The sequence below is a fragment of the Varanus komodoensis genome, unplaced genomic scaffold, assembly GCF_004798865.1.
Source record: "Varanus komodoensis strain SLA01 unplaced genomic scaffold, ASM479886v1 scaffold6_4, whole genome shotgun sequence".
Taxonomy (NCBI): domain Eukaryota; kingdom Metazoa; phylum Chordata; class Lepidosauria; order Squamata; family Varanidae; genus Varanus; species Varanus komodoensis.
The window spans coordinates 19158949-19177271 of record NW_025336347.1 but is presented as its reverse complement, the minus strand read 5'-3'; the positions used below and the strand labels follow the sequence as shown (position 1 = coordinate 19177271).

At 48.7% G+C, this 18323-nt stretch overlaps 2 protein-coding genes across 8 annotated transcripts in view; both read right to left on the bottom strand.

The window, feature by feature from the left end:
- Positions 1-9804, bottom strand: part of CAMK1 (calcium/calmodulin dependent protein kinase I) — a 35710-nt gene extending 25906 nt beyond the window's left edge. Inside the window, exon 1 of one of the 4 annotated variants that reach the window (XM_044451788.1) lies at positions 9673-9804. The gene's annotated coding sequence lies outside the window, so the exon portion shown is untranslated. The other 3 variants (XM_044451787.1, XM_044451790.1, XM_044451789.1) reach the window with 3 other exon arrangements.
- On the bottom strand, positions 8540-18271 carry TADA3 (transcriptional adaptor 3). Of its 4 annotated transcripts, none has more exons than XM_044451782.1 (9): positions 18167-18271; positions 17268-17487; positions 16400-16650; positions 14424-14529; positions 13058-13199; positions 12577-12680; positions 12365-12474; positions 10935-11120; positions 8540-10755 (listed from the first exon to the last, which is right to left on the bottom strand). In XM_044451782.1, the coding sequence occupies exons 2-9, from the start codon at positions 17472-17474 to the stop codon at positions 10563-10565; spliced, it is 1299 nt and encodes a 432-aa protein (XP_044307717.1). In that variant the 5' UTR covers positions 17475-17487; positions 18167-18271; the 3' UTR covers positions 8540-10562. The 4 variants fall into 4 exon arrangements, with proteins under 4 accessions (XP_044307717.1, XP_044307720.1, XP_044307719.1 ...); XM_044451785.1 differs by having other exon boundaries at positions 18163-18238; XM_044451784.1 differs by lacking the exon at positions 18167-18271 and adding an exon at positions 17656-17818.
- Positions 18272-18323: the final 52 nt, after the last annotated feature.

The following is an 18323-nucleotide window of genomic DNA, read 5'->3' as shown; positions in this document are numbered from 1 at the left end:
GGGAGGGGCAGATAATGAGGCAATGAGCATCGGCATCGCATCCCTGCAGTTCCTGGCTCGACCACACCACTGCCCTTCAGGCAGACACAGACCTCCACCGGTGCTGCCAAAAGTCTGAAGAGATAATCTCCCTCTAAACCATCCTAACACATGTATGAGCACCCGTGGGACAGAGCAGCAGCGTACAGTCTGCAATTCTAAAAGCAAATCCAGTGTGTTTATGGGCATGCATACATTTTCTCCATCTCCTATTTCCACCTGGGAGGAAATACCTGCTTTCCAGGCCATCCTTCAGTCATGAACAGGCACATTTTAAACCAGCCTACATTTGAATGATGGCATTGGATGATACATTCCCCTCCAGAAGAAAGAGTAACATGATGCCCGGGCGGCCCAGGGTGGAATTATCCAGCCTAAACACCTAGGTGCTAAATACCACTCTGAAACCCAAGCCATAAAATGGAATAAATACACAAGGGGCTCCCAGGGAGTGTAGTGGGAAAAGCATGGATGGGCCAAGTTTGATGTACATAAATCAAGTTCATGTAATTGCAGGTCATCATGCCAGAACTGCCTGAAACGGAAACCTTCAGCCCTGATTAGCCTCTGAATTGACACTGCAGCCAATTTTTTTTGAAAACAGCAAGAATCAGCTCATTGTTTCACCTGCAGTAAAGAGCAGATCTAAATCCGTCCCCCTCTATCTGTTGTGTGTGTGCGTGTGTGCGTGCACACAGAATGTTGAGTGAAAAGCAACCACTGGAGGCTGTGGGTCGGAGCTGCTAAGGAGCAAAGATGCTCAGCTCTTTCCCTTCCAGCTATTTTCCCTCGTTTGAGAACATCCTACTCTCTGGCTGCTTTTTCACCATGATGGTGGATGGCAGGAGTGAAATTAATCCAGAGAAGACCACCGCTTGCTGTTCCCTCTCTCTTTCCTGTCCTCAGCAGCTAATTCACCCTAAGATTTGGGAGCAGCAACAGGGAAAATCTTTCTCCGCTCAGCAGTTAATATTCTGTAGCACCTGGGAGGAGGGAATGACAGGGTGAGTTCTTGGGGGAAGAGAAAATGCAGGGCTAAACAAATAGGGACACAGCAGGGTCTGCCCTCTTGTCAGGAGGAAAAGGTGGCAGCTGCCATTGCTGGTAGATCCTGGAGGCAAGGAGCAGCAGCAAGGTGTGGCCGGACCTAGTGGGTTTGGTCTGCCCACACCCTGCCCACCTGCCTTTGGTCTGCCCTGCACTGCCCGAGCTAGACTGCTTCCCTCAAGAGCAGTGGAGAAAATGGCATCCGGACTCCACGGCTGAAGCTCCGGTCAGGTCAGCTTCTGCACATCCAAACGGAGAATGCCACCTTGTTCTTTGCTGAAGGTGTCTTTGGAGGGTCCTGGAGAATTTATTAGCATTGATATAATATGTTGCTGCTACAAAGCCATCAAGGCAGTGTACAACAATTCCCAACAATAAAAGGCAGTAAAAACATTAAACCTGCTTATTTTAAAAAGCTAAACTGAGGTGAGTTTTCCTACCCTCTCTAAAGACTAAGGAACGGGGCCAAATGTAATTCTTGGGGGAGCACATTTCCTCAAGGGGGGCAACAGACAAGAAAGCCTTCTCACATCTGGCCAACAAACAGGCCTCAGCAAATAATGGTGCCCTCACAGGATCCTGTGGATCTTGATATCCAAGCAGGTTCATGACAGAACAGGCAGTCTATTAGAGAGAAGCCCCTTTTATTTAAAGCATTTATATACTGTTTGATTAGTATAAAGCTCTCAAAACAGTTTATACAATGTAATTAAAACATACAAAATCCAACAATTAAAACAATTTAAAACAGAGTTGCCTTCAATAAAAACATCTTTGTACAATAATCTTTTTGCAGGCAAAAATACAGCAAAACTACTACACTATGTAAGCAGAATCCTATCATAAATAATAACTATTTCACGTGTTCCACACAATTTAAAAGTCAGTATAAAAGTAGAAAGTCAACAAGTAAAATGGTGGGAAAATAAAAATGTCTCAGACTGATCCCAGAACGTATATTGCATTGGCCCCGGCATATTTCCCTGGGTGGGAGGCTAATTCCACAAGCAGGGGGCCACAGCAGAAAAGGCCTTCCCCTCATAACTATTCTCTTCACTTCCTTCAGGGATGGCCCATGGAGAAGGAGCTCCATAGATGATCTAAGGGTCCAAGCAGGTGTATATGGGAGAAGACACTCCTTTAGATATCCTTTAGGCCTGGATTTCAGTCGGTAACCAGTGAAAGTGATATAGCAACAGGCTGACATGCATTATCTGCTTGTCCCCTTCAGTAGATGAGCTGCCCTGTTCTGTACCAACTGAAGTTTCTGGACCATTTTCAAGGACATTCCCACACAGAGTGCATTGCAGTGGTCCAAATGTGAGAATTCCAGTGCATAGATTACCATTGCTAGGTTCTGCCTCTCCAGATAGGGACACAGTTGGTAAATCAACCAGAACTGATGCAAAGAGCTCCTGGCAACATATGTCACTTCCAGGTTCAGGAACACCCCCAGGCTTCACAGTCTTTCCTTTAGTGGGGTGCAGCCTTGTCCAGGGGAGCAGGGGAGGATGAATAGCATCTCCCCCCCGCCCGGCTCAGGGTTCGCCCTACCAATAGCACCTCCACCTTGTCTGGATTAAGCTTCAACTTATTCACCCTCATCCGGTCCACCACTCGGGACAGCACCAGTTTTAGCATCTCAACTGCCACACTCGGATCAGATGTAAATGCTTAGATCCCTCCCTCCTTGGAAATGCTCCAGACTTTGATGCCTACAGACGGGGCCCATCGGCATTCTTCAGAGGAAGCTCATCCAAGCTGCTTTCACGTGGGGAATATAACACAGCGTCCACTGACTCACCCAATCACAGATCTAAGCAAGGGCTGTTTAATTTCCTACCCGGAGCGTATAGCAACTGGGGTTCTATTGAGTTCTCCCACAATGCACTTCCCCCGGGGCACTTTGATGGGGCTGTGAGAGGCTGTCAAAGAGGGGATAACAAAAGCCAGCTGTCAAGCTGGAGATCAGGATTTGGTGGGGGGGGTGAGGGGGAGCGGATGAACAGAACAAAAAAGGGAAATGGCTCACAATCATGGCAGGGAAGAGGAGGCAAATTGGTCCGGGCATGTCGTCTTCTGGGATCCCTATGGGTGGTCTGAGGGAGGAGGAGAGGGAGGAACTGGGTGAGCAACCTGCAATGAACCTGAGCATTTGCTGGGCACACCATGGGTTGTTTGCACAACAGCAAACCCACTGTGGCTTCCTGATGGGGTAGGTTGTCAGGTTGTGCTTATTTGCCTATCTTCTACCGCATATACCTCAACTACACATAACAGTGAGTAGTAACAAGAGACCCTAGTGTGATGTGGACTGGAGAAGAAGGTGCTAAACAGAGTGTTGCCCGTGTGAGAGACGTCTTTGCTCATGGAGAGCAGACAGAAGACCACGAGGCCAGATTAGGATCTCCAGCTGCCAACTGCCTGTTTCGTCATGCCATTAAGTTGTCTCCAACTTATAATGACCAAATAAATGAATACTCTCCAAAGTGTTCTGTTCTTGATAGCCTGGCCATCTCTTGTAACCTCAAGTCGAGGACTTCATTTATGAAATGTATCCATCTCCTAAGTGGACGTCTTCTCCTGCCTTCGACTTTTCCAAGCATTATTGACCTCTTCAGTGAGCTTTGCCTTATCATGACGTGCCTAAACCTGCCCTATAGGTTTCAGATAGGAGATGAAGGCCAACCAGTACCCTATGCATAATAACTGGCTATATGGGAGCAGCTTTAATACCATGCCAGACAATTTGTCTACCCAGCCTAGTATTGCCAGCACTGACTGACAGCAGATGGCTCTCCAGGGTTTCAGGAAGTAGTCTTTGGTGATGCCAGGAACTGAAACTGGAACCTTCTGCATGCATGGTAGGGACTCTGCCACTGAGCCATGACCTCTCCCCTGAGATATCTGGTAGGTAGCATAGTTCGGAGACAAGGCTTCTCCAAATGCAACCCAGTGTCAGGTTAGAGCAGGATGCAAATTCTCTCAGACCTGCCTCATTCCCAGCATACTGAACTTTCCACCCAGTTCATGTTTAAGATAGCCATTCCCAACTGGGCATGTTCCAGATACATCAGATGACAATTCCCATCACCCCACTCAGCATGACCCCTCTGCACTCTGCATACAGAAGCTGACCAGACTGGCAGCAATTCACAATAGCAGCAGCAGCCGTAAGCAGAATCCTACTGTTTGGGACTATTGTTTTTAAACTAGAAATGCAGGGGATTGAATGGCAATAACTATTAACATGGAGCGACAGCCTCTGCTCTTGATGCACCAGTTAACCACATCCTGCCAAGGTCCTATTACAGCCCATTGCCAGAGAGGTCAAGGAACTGCCCAGCTGACCTCTAGTGCCTGGGAAAGGCAAGACTCAGATAAAGGGGCAAGCAACACAGGGAAGCATAGCTCGCTCAGCATGTGCAGAAGTGAGAGGCCAGGAAGAAGCACCAGCAGGCAGATCCTGGTGTGGAGAGACACTGGCACCAAGGGAAAGTCAGCACAGGTGCATGGACAGACTAGCACATACATGCTGTACACACGCATGCACACACACCTGTGCACGCGCAGGGAGAGAGAGAGAGAATGTATCAGCATGAGGACAGCTACACAGCGATGACGTAAACTGCTAGATAACAGAATGATGAGCATCCCACTGGTGTTTTCCCTCACAGTGCCATTTTCACACACTAGTCGCTGATCCCGCAATATATGCAGACAGCATGACAGCTATGGGGAGCCACAGCAGAGCTGCTGGGACCTACAATGGGAAAAGTGCCCTGCTGTTTGCCTGAATGTCTAAGTGCCTGGAGGAAGCTGAGATGCGGGTCTTCCCAGCTGCTTCTGAAGGAAGCCACGTGGAAGGGAGCTACTGAGATCTGTCTGAACCTTCCAGCACTAAAGAAAACCCCCTCAGCCTCTTGCTAGACGAATGCTCCTGTGCTGATAGTAAAAGAGGTTATCCTTGGCCACCAGATTCCGCCACCCCAAAAAAGTTTTGTGACTGGTGTTTTTGAGCAAAGCTCCCAGCTTCCTCTTTTGCAGTACACATCGCTCTCCCCCAACATGCATTATTCCGCAGCAACAGTTATAACAGAATTGAGAAAATATTCACATTTAAAAGGGACACTTAAAACCGAAGTGTCCCTTTTAAGTGGGGGTGGGAAGAAACAGGTGTGCAAAGGTAGAATGTTAGGCAGCAGGGCCTGATGTGATGCCAATCATAAAGGCATCTGCCCAGCAACCTGCACCATCAGAAAGAAAAATGTGCAGTGCGCAAACAAGTAGGCAAAGAGGCAGTGAGAAGGGTGCCGCTACACAGAAAAACACACTATGTACATTTACAAAGAGACAATGATAGACCTGCAAAGGACTGGTTCTTACCTACAAAACAATTAGATAACATTACAGGTAACACACAAGCAAAGAGAGGTACAAGGATAAGCACATGTTCGCTATTATATATATTCTCTCCCTCTCCCTCTCCCACACACAGGGGTGGAATGCATTCTCAGGGAGGTAAACACATACTGCAGCCAGTGAGGATAAAGGTTTATGCCCCTCTTTAGGCATATCAGCTTACAGGAAAACAAGTGTGCAGACTGTTATTGCAGTATTGCCAGTGAATTCTGCACTCCGCCTCTCCTCCTCAGGGATAGAAATACAAAGAAAGGTACCTCACTTTGGTTCCCACAAAGACCTTGGGCAGGTGCGGAGGAAGGCAAGATTGACAGCGGTACAGAGCGGTATCCAGGAAGGAAGACCCTTACAGAGGCGATGTGCAGGCATCCTGCCGCAGAGAGGCAGCCCCAGGAGAAAGGCGCGCGTACGGAAGCAAGTGCAGACAGGTGCCATTCCAGCTGCAAGGAAAAGCGTCGGGAAAGCACAGCCACATGGGCAACCACGGGCTGGCAAGCCCGATCCAGCGTGTGCGCGCACACACAGAGAGAAAGAGTCTGGCAGCTGGAAGCATAAGTATATAGCGCCTTCCCCAACTTGGCACGCTCCGGAGTGCTGGAATACAACTCCAGGTTGGGGACGATGAGAGCTGTAGTCCAGCATCTCTGCAGGAGCCCAAGGTTGGAGGAAAGCTGGCACACGTCCACCCCGTGTCCAACAGTGGCCGAAAGAAACACGCAAAGCTTGCAGACACATAAAGAGCCACGCCGCTGTAATCGGGCGGTGCGGGGCAACGCCACCCGCCCGTCTCCAGTGTGCTCCTGCCGCCCCAACCTGCCCGCCTCGCGCTTGCTTACATGGATGTGGAGGGCGATTGCGGCGGATCCCCCGGGTCGGGTAGGCTGGTGGCGGCAACGGCCCTTGCGTCCCCCCGCAGCCCACTTGCGCGCAGGGCTCGCAGAGTCGCCGATCCCCCGCCTCCCGGGCTCTGCTCTCCCTCCAGCCTCCCCCACGACGTCACCACGATGGGCGGGGCCGCGAGCCGAGCGGAGCCAATGCGCTGCTCGGGAGGCGGGCGCAGCCTGGCGACGGGATTCAACTAAAATTAAACCTGGGCTCGAGACGAGGGTGTCGAAGGCTGAGCGGCTCCATTCATAAATACGCACACACGCACCCAGCCAGGCGCCCCAGGAGACGGCGGGATCTTGCTCCTCTGGGGGATCCCGACCCTGCCCTCTCGGCTCCTCAGCCCGCCGCAGCCAGTCCTTCCACGAGGGCCGAGGCTTTAATAAGAGCTTCTTCTGGCTTACCCTACCGAAGGTTTTTGCTTTTTGAGAATTTCAGCCCTCCAAGCCCATCAGCCGTTGCTGTGCAAATGCGTGCGAAGACACTCGGCACCTGCTCAGATGCAGCTTCCAGACAAAGTACTAAAAGTGAATCAAGGGGGCAGTTGCTGCACTGAAAATAGTCTTTAGAGTGGCTTTTAATCCTGTATGGTCGCTTTTCCGTCCAAGGTGATAACGTGCTTTTTCCTGTGGTTTAATTTACAAAGCAAGAATGCATAAACAGGATGGATCTCTTTTAAACAGTTAAGGCATGACCAATCTATTTTAAGTCTTCCTTGCCACGATTTTCTTAAACATGCAAGAAGTTCCCTGACGGTTGGACTAAGCAAAGGTCATCCCAGAGGTCCAGTATGCAAGAAACTTGGCAGCTTGTAGGCCATTGGTAAGCCATAGGAATCTGGACAATTTTGCAACCCAGTGGCCCGACTGGTGCACCTCTCCTCGGGGTAGAGGGCAAGGCTCAAAGTAAGCCTTCTTCACTTCACTAGTTCCTTCATCACTGCAGTATTCCCCCTACCCTCCAATCAGCTTTGCCTCCCTTTGGTCCCCAGCATTGGAACTTCAACTCCCATCACTCCCATCCAGTACGTTCAGGAATTATGTATTTGTAGTTTGACATCAGGGGACTAAGACTTTGGCAAGGCTGCTGTAAGGGAACGGCTCCCCAACTACAAAGTCCAGAGGATACCACACTACAAATCAGCCATACTGGCACTATTAGCAACTACACTTTATCTTGCTGGTTCAGCTAAATAGCTTGGGCAGTGTGTGCGCTTCCCCTGCCCACCCATTTTATCCTCACAACTGCCCTGTGAGGAGTCAGGCTGAGACATAACTAGCCTGTTTGAGCTCCAGGGACTAATGAGGATTTTGCTCCCAAGGCCAAATTCAACAGCCCCACACTCCTTGGTTTTGATGAAGCAAGACTAACTTAAACCTGGGAGGTGGTTTCAAATGATATTCTGGAAAACAGAACATATCATACAATGACCCCACATAAGCATGGTTCTATGTATTTAAAAATCAAGTTCCCAAACTTTGCAATCAGAGGACGACCACTTGCGGGGGGGGGGGGCAGGGTATTTTACATCTATGAGAGGTCAGGAACAGATTTGGCATAGGCACACTGTGATGGGGTCCTCATATCACCCAAACTGCACTGCTTCACAGAGATTCCAACTCCCTTTCCTGTTGCCTTTCAACTGCGTAGGATTGCATGAGCAATAAAATTCCACCCCAAGCTAGTAGCACAGCCAAAAATAAAGGTATGGAAAGTCAAACAGATTTAGGGAAAAAAAGACTATGCTCTATAAATACCTTATTCCAACTATAGCCTTCTGATTTCCTCCTCTTGCCTTACACACTACGCATAACAGCGGGTATAAATGTGGCATGTAACAGTATGAACATTAATTTCATCGTTCATGGCAATCTGTTCTACTACGTAATTCCCATCCCTGCCACACCCACTGCATGGTACAATGTCTGCAATATTCTAATTCTTAGGAACTGCTTAGCAGGAAGTCACATAATAAAACCTGGACACTTTCCCAGCCCCTACTTTTAAATCAGTTGTGTGTGTGTCGGGGGGGGGGGGGGGAATGCTATCCACACATTTATAAAATGGTTCATTATATAACCCACCCTATTATACTCCTGGGTCCTTCTCACGGGACTAGAAAAACAAAGCACACGATGCCAGCTACTCCTGTAGTAATGATTTATTAACACTCTGGAAGAATTCGAGTGAAGGCCCACGCTGACACAAACGGTGGCAGAGCACAGCATGTGAAGAATTCACTTAACCCTGCCTCAAGTGCGAGCTCTTCCGCTTCAGCTCCCCACTTCCTACCTCCAACTTCTGCTTTTAGGCTGTTTCCAAAGCTATCTCACACATTTATATACCACAATGCTTGAAATTTCCCAGAACAGCCTTGAAACACACTGGTAGTCAAGGGAGGAAAAGGGCCCACAAGCGGAGTTCAAGGACGGACATCATACATTTCAAAAGACGCTTGCTAAGAAGGAATCAAACCTTGGAGTTGGTAGTGGAAGAAAACGGTAGGCTGGAAAACAACGTATCTGTGATAAATGTGGCAGCCTTGTTTGGGTCCCACCTTCCACGCATGCTGTATGGGACCCTGATGGAAGCACCGGGTAAGGGGGCAACTGAGCTCATCCTGGAACAGCAAATGGTGCACCGGGAGCTTGAGGCAAGTAGCTGAAGCTAGACAGGGAACACCAGAGCAGGCAGGACTGCACTGCAGAAATGCATCTGGACAAGCAGCAGGCTCCTGGGCTGTGATTTGCAACTGCACCCAAGAGGAAAGCAGCCCATGCCAGTCCATTCTCCTCCATACCCCCACCCCAGGCCTTTCATTTGGTGGACCAGATCCGTAGGCAGCAGGGCAGGACTCTGCAAACAAAAAGCTCGGCAGGAAGGAAACAGCCTCTGGCCACGCAGCTGACCACAGCTCTATTTCACCTTCCCGGCAGATCGGAGAAAATGCCCAGGAGGGTCAGTGATGCCTTCCGTAAAAAAGATAAGCAAGCATTAGCTGCTTTGCTTCTTCCCTGATCACTCTCTCTGGTCTCAGGTAGTATTCTTGTTTTTGTTTCTCAAGAGTGCCCCCCCCCCCGAGCAAAATATAGACTCTGAAAGAACAGCGAGTGCTTCTCCCATAGCAGCCACAGCTGTGATCCTCACTACGGTCTATAACCACCCCCCCTCCAATTCTGTTGCTGCTTCAGCTGTGAGGCCCAGGCGAGTCAAGACTACTTGGTCCCACCTTTGAACCCACCAAATGCCCCATCTTCACCTTCCTGACTCTCCTGGTACCTGAAGTGCTGCATGTATCCTTCAGCTTGGCCTTCTGCCTCAAAAATCCAGTAGCACTCCTCCACTCAGCTCCACAGAGGCCAAGTCCTTCCTACGTACTACGGGCAGGCAGAAGAGAACACACATCACTCATCGTTACCACTGCCAAGGAAGGGGCTGAGCAGAACAGGAAACAGACGAGGCCACCAGAGACTCAAAAACAATTCTGACCTACAACGCAGCTCTCTGCAGCCTCAAAAGGTTTGGGCCATCGCTCATTTGACTGACATGCTAACCATGGAAAAGTTCAACCATAACCCAGCAGGAGCTATAGTTCCCTCTACTGTTCAAAGCTGGGTACTGCAAACACCTACTTAAATCATGTATAGGAGAGGGCTGGTTTCCAGGTTTCAGAGCTTCACTGGCAGCTCAGTTTTTTTAACAGCCCTCACCCCAGAAGCTGGTGGAATGCACCAGGTGCAGCGAAAAGGGGTCAGCCGACTGCTCCCAAGTGTGCATCATTCAAGTGCTTTGGGGGAATTTTGCTCCCACCTACAAAATTCATCTTCCCTGTAGCCGCTGATAGTTCACCATGAAGCAAAGGACCACTGAAAAAGCAGCCCTCAAGAGCCTCCTATGGCAATCTTCTTCTACAAATGACATGGAAGAGACTGCCATCTTTAGCGATCCAGACTCCCATCCAGGTGACAATGCTCACAACCACACAGGAAACCCTAGCAAGCTGCCAGCCGCTGGCCTGCCTGGATCCCCGGCTACAACATGGCCAGGCAGGATGCTGGGAGGAGCTGCTGCAGTCTTGCATTTTCTGCTGGCACGGCCCTTAAACTGGGGCATCTCCGGCGACTGAATCGGGGGGGCCTGGCCAAGCGGTTGGCATTCGACCCCCTGCATTAGCCATCAAGCAGTTTGAGGATGCTCTCGCGCTCCTTAAGGCTCTTCCAGGCTTGGTCTTTCTCTTTCTTTGTCGGGGTGCGCTTCTTCTGGCGGGCTGCCATTATCTTGCGGAAGGCATCCATAACCTCATTGTCTGCCATGCGCACACGCTGCCGCAGCTCCTGCCTATGCAACTCCTCCTTGGCCAGCCTGTGAAGGGAACAAGCCTAGTGAAACAGAAGCTTCAAGCCACACGGGGCTCCCGAGGCCAACCCTTCATTTGGTTCCCCTGCTCAAAGGAACTCCGTAAAAAAAAAAAGTATAGCACACTCCCCAGCATCTCAAAGGCAAAGGGGTGCTGGTTGTCTGACCCTCCTCCTCCACCTCACCTGAGCAGCTCAACTTTTCTGGCTCGGTTGTGGGTGCTCAGAGCTTTCAGTTCCGCCTGCCTCTTTCTCAGCTCAGCTAATACTTCATCCTCCGAGTCCTCAGCAGGTCGGTCCTCTGACTCTAGCAGACCTTGAGCAATCAGCTCTTCTTTGATGCGACCTTCCAGAGACTTGGTGTGAGGCACACTGCAAGGGGAGAGAGGAGAACAGCTATTCCAGGTTGGTAACCAGACCCACTCAGTCTGAAATTAAATGCATCATCACAGCCAGCATGATCTGGTGGAAAGAGTACTGAATTTTATTTGGTTTTGCTGACTTTCCACTAAAAACAAAACAAACAAACAAGGCACTCAAGCCAGCTAACTGTAATACAATGGAAATTAAAATAAAATTAAAGCAGTCATAAAACTAATAAAGGCAATTAACACCCCGAACAAAATGAAACAAAAACAGCACCCAGCCCAATAAAACCCACATTAACAAGTGACCAGCTACAAGCCAAAGACCTACTTGAACATTTTTGCCTGCTGGAAGGACACCAAGCTAGCCTGACCACAGAAGTTCCAAAGCTCAGGAGCAGCCACTGAGGCCTCCTGGGGCTCTGACCAAATGGGCCTCCAAAGGCAAAAAGGACAGAGAGAAGGGCCTCCCTGGTACGTTTAAAACAGTGAAGCTCATAAGGGAGCAGCAGCATTTCGATCCCTCATTTGGACAAGCAATTACGCATCAGCTTCTTGACAACTGTCGTCTTTGTTCTAAAAATTCACAATTCTGTGCTAAAGTGCAGTTTCAGGCTTTTTTTATTTTTTAAGAAAAAGAATAATGACACAGATTATGGAAACCCATCAAAATTGCACTGCAGATATATACAAGTGTTTAAAGAGGGGGGAAGTCTAAAGAGAGGGAGGGGAAGGAGAAACCCCCTCCTCTTACAAGGAACAAGGAAAGGTACTACCTGCTCCCTGCCACCCGGAGCAAAGGCTGCACTCGTAGGTTGTCCTCGTACCTGTGGAGCTCGTCACTGACAGCCACTTCAAGGAGGCAGCTGCGATGGGACAGGTGAGCCCTTTGCTGTGTTGTGGGCCACTCGGGAAATGGCATCAGCAACCTCTCCAAGGAATCCCTCCCTTGACACACCCACCTACTAGGAAGAGTACTAGGCTATCAGGTTAAAAAGATCCCGATCTTCCAGGCTTGGAGGAGGAGGAGGAGCTTAGCAGCAGCAGCACCAGTACCAAATACTTTGCTATCTGTGCTGTTTAATGTGGCTAGGTTTTTAGCCTCGATTTTATTTTTCAAAGTTTGGGTCCTGCATCGCACAATTTTTAAAATGGTTGCCTACCTCTAAAAGGTCCAAAATCGGGAGAGGAGGAAGAGTTTAAACAAAGAGTAAATGCTTCCACGGAAACTAAGCCAACATCCACGCTCACCTGAAGGGCTTGTTCTGGCTGCGGGGAGAAGTGCTGGCACCATCAGCTGTGCAATCCTTGCTTGCTATCTCAGGAATAGGCGAATCTTCGATGGGCGAGATGATGTTCTCCTACAGAGAGAAGAGGCGTAGCGGGTCTCAGCCTGTGCCCCTCTCTTCCCCAATAAATCAGGGCTTGCTGAAGCCAGAAAACAGCCATGCTTCTCCACTTACCTCTACAAGTGCCTGCAAGAGACGCTGTGTCAGAGGTCCAAAGGGACAGCCGTCCTCAGGTTGCTCATGCTGGGACTCTGACTTTTTCAGCAAAGCATCCACGTCTGGAAAGGAGAGAAGCTGAGATGTGGGCTGGATGGCTTGCAGTGCCATAGGCAAACCATGAGGAATACCACACAGAAAGCTGGGCATGCACACCCGTGCTGCAGCAGGATAGTTCAGAATCCCCATCACACCACAAACTCCTGCTGTGTTGTTAGGCGCATGCCTTATACTGAGCTAGACAAACAGTCCATCAAGCAGAGAACAAACCCAACAGTCCTGCCAGCCAATTTTACTCTCAAGCCCTAAAGCTTTTCACCCAAGAATCACTGAACAAGCCACAGCCTCATTTCTAGCACATGTGCTTGGTTATGCAAACCACAGACCACTCTGAAACAGATGGTGCACTTTTCTGCTCAGAATGAGAAGCTCCAGATACCTTTAGTGTCCAGCTCTGTCAGTGGCCCCAAGATGCCTTTCTTCTTATCAGCAGTAGCTGCAGCCCGAGCCCCATCCTTCTGCTCTTCTAGCATGTCCTCCTGGGCCCAGCGCTGGGAGTAGTGTTTCCCCAGGGGTGGGATCTATAAGAGCAGGTCAACAAGACATTAAACAAGTCTCGGCCGAGAGGCTAGAAAGGTGAGGGCCCGGCAAAAAGCCCAACTTCACCTTGCTCCTGATCAAGGCCTGGCGGTTTACCGCAGCTACGAGGTGACTTTTCCATGTTAACTCTGTTTCTTCCTCCCTCTCCTGCTGAGTCTCTGCATCCTGTTTCAACTAATTACAATCCACGTTGCCTAGTCTCATGAGTGATCTAACCCTCTGCATGTGGAATGCATCCTTCTTTTCCCGCCTTTTGTGATGCTTCCACCCCATCTAATCAGGTACCAAATGCAAAGATAACAGAGAAAGAAAAGGAAGACCCAGAACATATCTGCTTTGCACTCAGGACAATCATTCTATATGTTCTGTGGCAGGAGCTGCTTTCTCAAGCAGAAAGAGAGCTGTATAAAAAGGGAAAGATGCCTAGGCTCAAATGGAACACAGGTGCACCTTGCGGAAGCAAGTCAATGTATTACCTATCTTTGCCAGGTAATGTTGTGGCTATCCCAATTTTCAACTTGCTAAAAGCATCATATCACATGCTGAATGCAAATGTAGAAAATATCTTAAAGAAACCCATCCTTTGTGCATTTCAACAGCTATGACTAATCTTGGGTCATCTGTTTGCAGGTGAGTATCTGTTACTGGGCACAGAAGCTCTCTAAGACTCTTAGCTTTCACTTAAAATAAAGCTTCCAGCAATGAATAAAAAAAATACAGTGTGCTGAAAACTTAAAAGCCCAGACCAGAATCTGAGCAAGATTTCCAGTATCAAGGCAAACTGCATAGTTCCTTGACCATTTCCAGGACTCAGAATAGTATTCAGTTTCCCTCGGTAAAGGGTATGAATTACCTGGGTGCAGTGTCAGCTACTTACCCCTGCTGTACGGCCTATCCTTACAGCAGAGGTGTAGGCTTCAGACTTGCAGAATCTACTTTGTGATTCAATTAAAACCCCAGGATTAAAAACTGATCAGAACCACGGTCAAAGGTCAACACACTTTAAGAATCTGGAGCCCAGGAGCCCAGATACGTTCTGCCACCATCACCCTAATGACCATTTAGTCCCAAAGGCAACATGTGACCCAGCACAGTCTTTCCTAAGTCCGGTGGACTAACATAGCCATTTGACGAAAGGGCTAAATGGCAGGAACAGGACAGCCTGGCAGAATAAACAAGCCACCCTCTCCTGAAGTGTACTTCACCTTGTAATGTTCAGCTTCATCTTCAGGAGGTTTCAGCAGCTCTTCTAACGTACGCACCTCCTCACTGGTGACGTCAGCACAATATGGTTCTACAGAGGCCCAGAACCTGCAAAGGAAGCACACAAAGCAAACACTGAGAAACATCCCAAATGGCAACTCGGGCAGCTTGACCAGCCCAAGCAACAGGGGAGCACAGCATGAGAGCTATCAAAATACAGAGAGCATACCAAGAGGCCAGGATGAAGGGAACGTGCACTGGCACTGATCCTGTGCTAGTCTTCCTCAGTCTGATACCCACCAGAGGTGCTGAAAAACTAGACCCTTTAGCAGCCATGCTGGCCAGAGACGATGCGAATTATAGTCCAATGCATCTAGAGGCTCCAGCTTGGGAAATGCTGACTAACACAAAGAGTAGGAGTAACTGCCTGGTGTTGTTTAGACAAGGCAGTCAGCCTTGGCAGCAGACAACAGTTCTTTCCTGCTGTGTTTTTGCCTAATTGCTTACAACGAATTCGCTCTCCAAACTTCATACATAGGAAAAGAACATCTTAGAATGATTAAGTTTCCTCTACTTAGATTTTTGTAACACATACAGTCACTGTGAATCACAGCACTATTGGTTGACACTGCCAGAGGGGACTAATTGCCTCCCTAGCTTTTCCTTTTGCGATGGCAAAGAAAAGCAGTAAGGGTCTAGCTCTAATTAACATCCTCAAAGACAAGAATTTTAAGAATGAGCTCTTGCTCTTTAAAGAGATGCATTTATTCCTGCACCCTCCTATTATTCTTTCCTTTTAATGAGAATAGAAATTAATGTATTAGACTGAAAGAAGTGCTTGGATAAACATGCCCTTAAAAAGCCCCTCGATCAGGGGAAAGCAACACATGGCCCGTGGGCAGCATGCTACCCTTGCCAACCTTCACATTCATCAAGGATAAAGTGGCACCCCCAGTGGCTACGGGGCGCTCTCTAACTCCCTGCTCTGTGTCTCTTCCTTGGCTGCTGCAGATGTGTTTTGGTCTGAGCCTTTCTTAGAACTGCAAAAGGTCAAAAGCACTGTGTAGCTAATTTTGACAACTGTGTTGCTTTGTAGCAAATATACACTCGATTTTTGCCACTACTGTGGGTGGGGTGGTTCGTAGGAGATGAGTCCGGAAACAAGAATGACCCTTGGAGCTTCCAAAGGTGCCCATCTTAAGATGGTATACTGGTTAGAGTGAGGTAGCCTCTCCCAAAATAGATCAGAGGCAGTGAAAATGGCCTAGCATGCAGGGCCATAAAGGAGAGATGGAAACACTTTTTGTTGCCAAAGGACACATTCCCAGAGGGGCAAGGTCACCACAGACAAGCAAAACTAGAGCCAAAAAGTGGGTGGGGTCATTCATTTTTCCTTTCTCTTTGCCACCCACCTTTTCCTGCCTATACAGCCGGCTGCTGCGGAAGGGATAGATTACCCTTAGCCAGGATCTGAAATTCTTCCTGAGAAAGCATTATTAAAAGAGCAAATTTGCATGTGGTCCAACAGCCATGGGATGCTGAACCTTACTATAAAAGATTGCTGAAAAGACAGAGTAATTTCTGCATAGTGCTCTTCAACATGAGTTGCCATTACTACAGTCTTTTTATTAATAAAGTTAATGATACTGTCATTTCTATACTATTATTAGTACTGTTAAGATCATCATCATTATTATTACTAATATCACTAATACACCCAGAGAAACAGTGCAGTGGTTCAAAGTGCGGGTCTGGGACTCAGGTGATCTAGGTTCTAGTCCCCACTCAGCCATGGAACCAACTGGATGACTTTGGGCCACTCACCGACCCTACCTCATAGGGTTATTGTTACGGGGACAGGACTGAGAGCAGGGGAGGAACATGAGTTCTTGTAAGAAAAAAAGCAGGGTATTAATCCGATTCAGTCAGTCAGTCAGTTAGTCAGTCAGTGGAATAGGGAAACTCCTTTCCCACATACCTATTAGGCATATCATTTTTGGGAATACGGGGCACATCAATTGGGTCATCTGGGAATTCATACTCTTGGATTTTAGGCTGCATGTTCTTAAATTTAGGCCGCCCAGGACCTGGACCTGTGCTGTGACCACCTTTCCCTTCCAGTTTCTGCTTCTTAGTCTTATGTTTGATAGTAATAATGCTCAAGTCATGCTCCTTGCCCAACTTCATGAATCGTCTGTCCCCTTTCTTGTCTTGCCAGTCTGTCAGGATCTGGAAGAAAAGAATCAAGCAGTTTAGTTTAAAGATATCCAAATTGTGTGGTTCTGGTACAGTAACCCCCTTGGCCCCAGTGACTCCCACACTGCATTTCTCTTCTCCTGGCAGATACCAGATATAGATCTATCCATGACTGACGATTATGACCAAACATCACTACAGCGGGAGGGACAAAAGGCTTCTCTGGCAGAATTGCCAAATTAAGGAACTCCACAACTTCCCAGATTTTCCTCCATTGTGCATTTGATTTTCCAAATGTACATAAGTTTGGCACATCACACTTTCATAGTATCCTACCAAGCTATAAAAGTGTTAGAGCACGTATAGAGAACACACAATTTTCCAGAAGTTGTTGAACTGCAACTCCCATCCTTCTTTACCAGCAGAGCCAATGGTGAGGGATGGTGAAAGATTAAGTCCAGTAACATCTGTAGGGCCACAAATTCCCAACCTGTGTAATAAAGGTAGGCAGGAGACCACATGGGTTGTGCCACATCTTTGACTTTTTTAGGCAACAAAGCCTACATTATTAATCATGTGTTAAAACCTAGGCCTTGGGGGCATGAGCTAAAGCATTTCCATTCTATGTTACAGCTGGATTACTGTCTGACCTGCGTCTCAGTCTCCAATACCCGAAGTCGGCGATTAGCAGAAGACAAAAGGGTTTCAAGCTCCAACTGCAAGGTGTCGAGTTCTTCAATGCCGATACCATCATCTTCAGAACGGGCCAGGACAGCTGTGTAGCGGGGGCACAGCTTTTGATGGTCTACTGACTTAAAATCATGGAACTGAAGTGGGCAGTCTTTTAGTTCAGACATGCTGCTGTCAGGCCTGTAAAAACGAAAAGCAACATGGACCAGCTGCAATAAATGCAGAAGCACAAATGAGAGTATGTGCTCAAAGCAGAAAAGGAAAGTGAATTAAATGATTACTAGTCAAACAAGGACAGAGACAATGGAGGGATCACAAAGAAATAAATCCAACAAACTGTTTTCCTACCAAAATTTGGACAAGAGATTGGCACTACGAGGCACAAGGGCTGGATTACATGGGATGAAGATGATCGGATTGCTGCAGCTGCAGGAGTCTGAGGAAGCCGAGAAAGGCGCTAGGAAGCAGCCGTTCCCTGCAGACGAAGGGAGCAATGCAGAATGGGCATGCAGGGGAAACACTCGGCAGCGTTAACCAAATGTGCAAGAGGTCTTGAAAGAGAAACGCAAAGGAAGGGAGAACGCGGGATTTGCGCAAGGCTGGATCTGCGGCGCAAGCACAGAAGACCGCGCAGGCGGGCGAAAGACAAGTGAATGAAGGGAAGGAGAACGGAAACAGGCGGGGGCGGCGCTGGAAGAAAGAAGGGCCGCTCGTGGGGTGGTTTCCGGTTCCAGGGCCCCCCTCCCCGGTTACATGCACCCCGAGTGCGCGGGGAGGGGAGAGAAGCAGCGCCGTGTCCCCGGGAATCAAGGGCGTGAGCGCACGGCTGGACAAAGGGCGACACTGGACTAGCACCTACAACGGAGCCGCGCCACAGAACGCCAAGTCCTAGTCCTCCTCCTCCTCCTCCGCTTGCGCCCCGCTCGCTCCCCTTCCGGCCACTCCCGCAGCGGCGCCTCCTCATTGGCTAAGAGCGCCCCAAGTCCTGTGCGCACTAAGCTCGAGCTTTCCTTCGT

Coding starts and splice junctions, on each gene's coding strand:
- TADA3 (XM_044451782.1), bottom strand. CDS start 17,474: ATGTCTGAACTAAAAGACTGCCCACTTCAGTTCCATGATTTTAAGTCA. Junction 16,651..17,267: donor TATTGGAGACTGAGACGCAG/GTCAGACAGTAA, acceptor CTTTTCTTCCAG/ATCCTGACAGACTGGCAAGA. Junction 11,121..12,364: donor AGCCAGAACAAGCCCTTCAG/GTGAGCGTGGAT, acceptor CTCCCCTTGCAG/TGTGCCTCACACCAAGTCTC.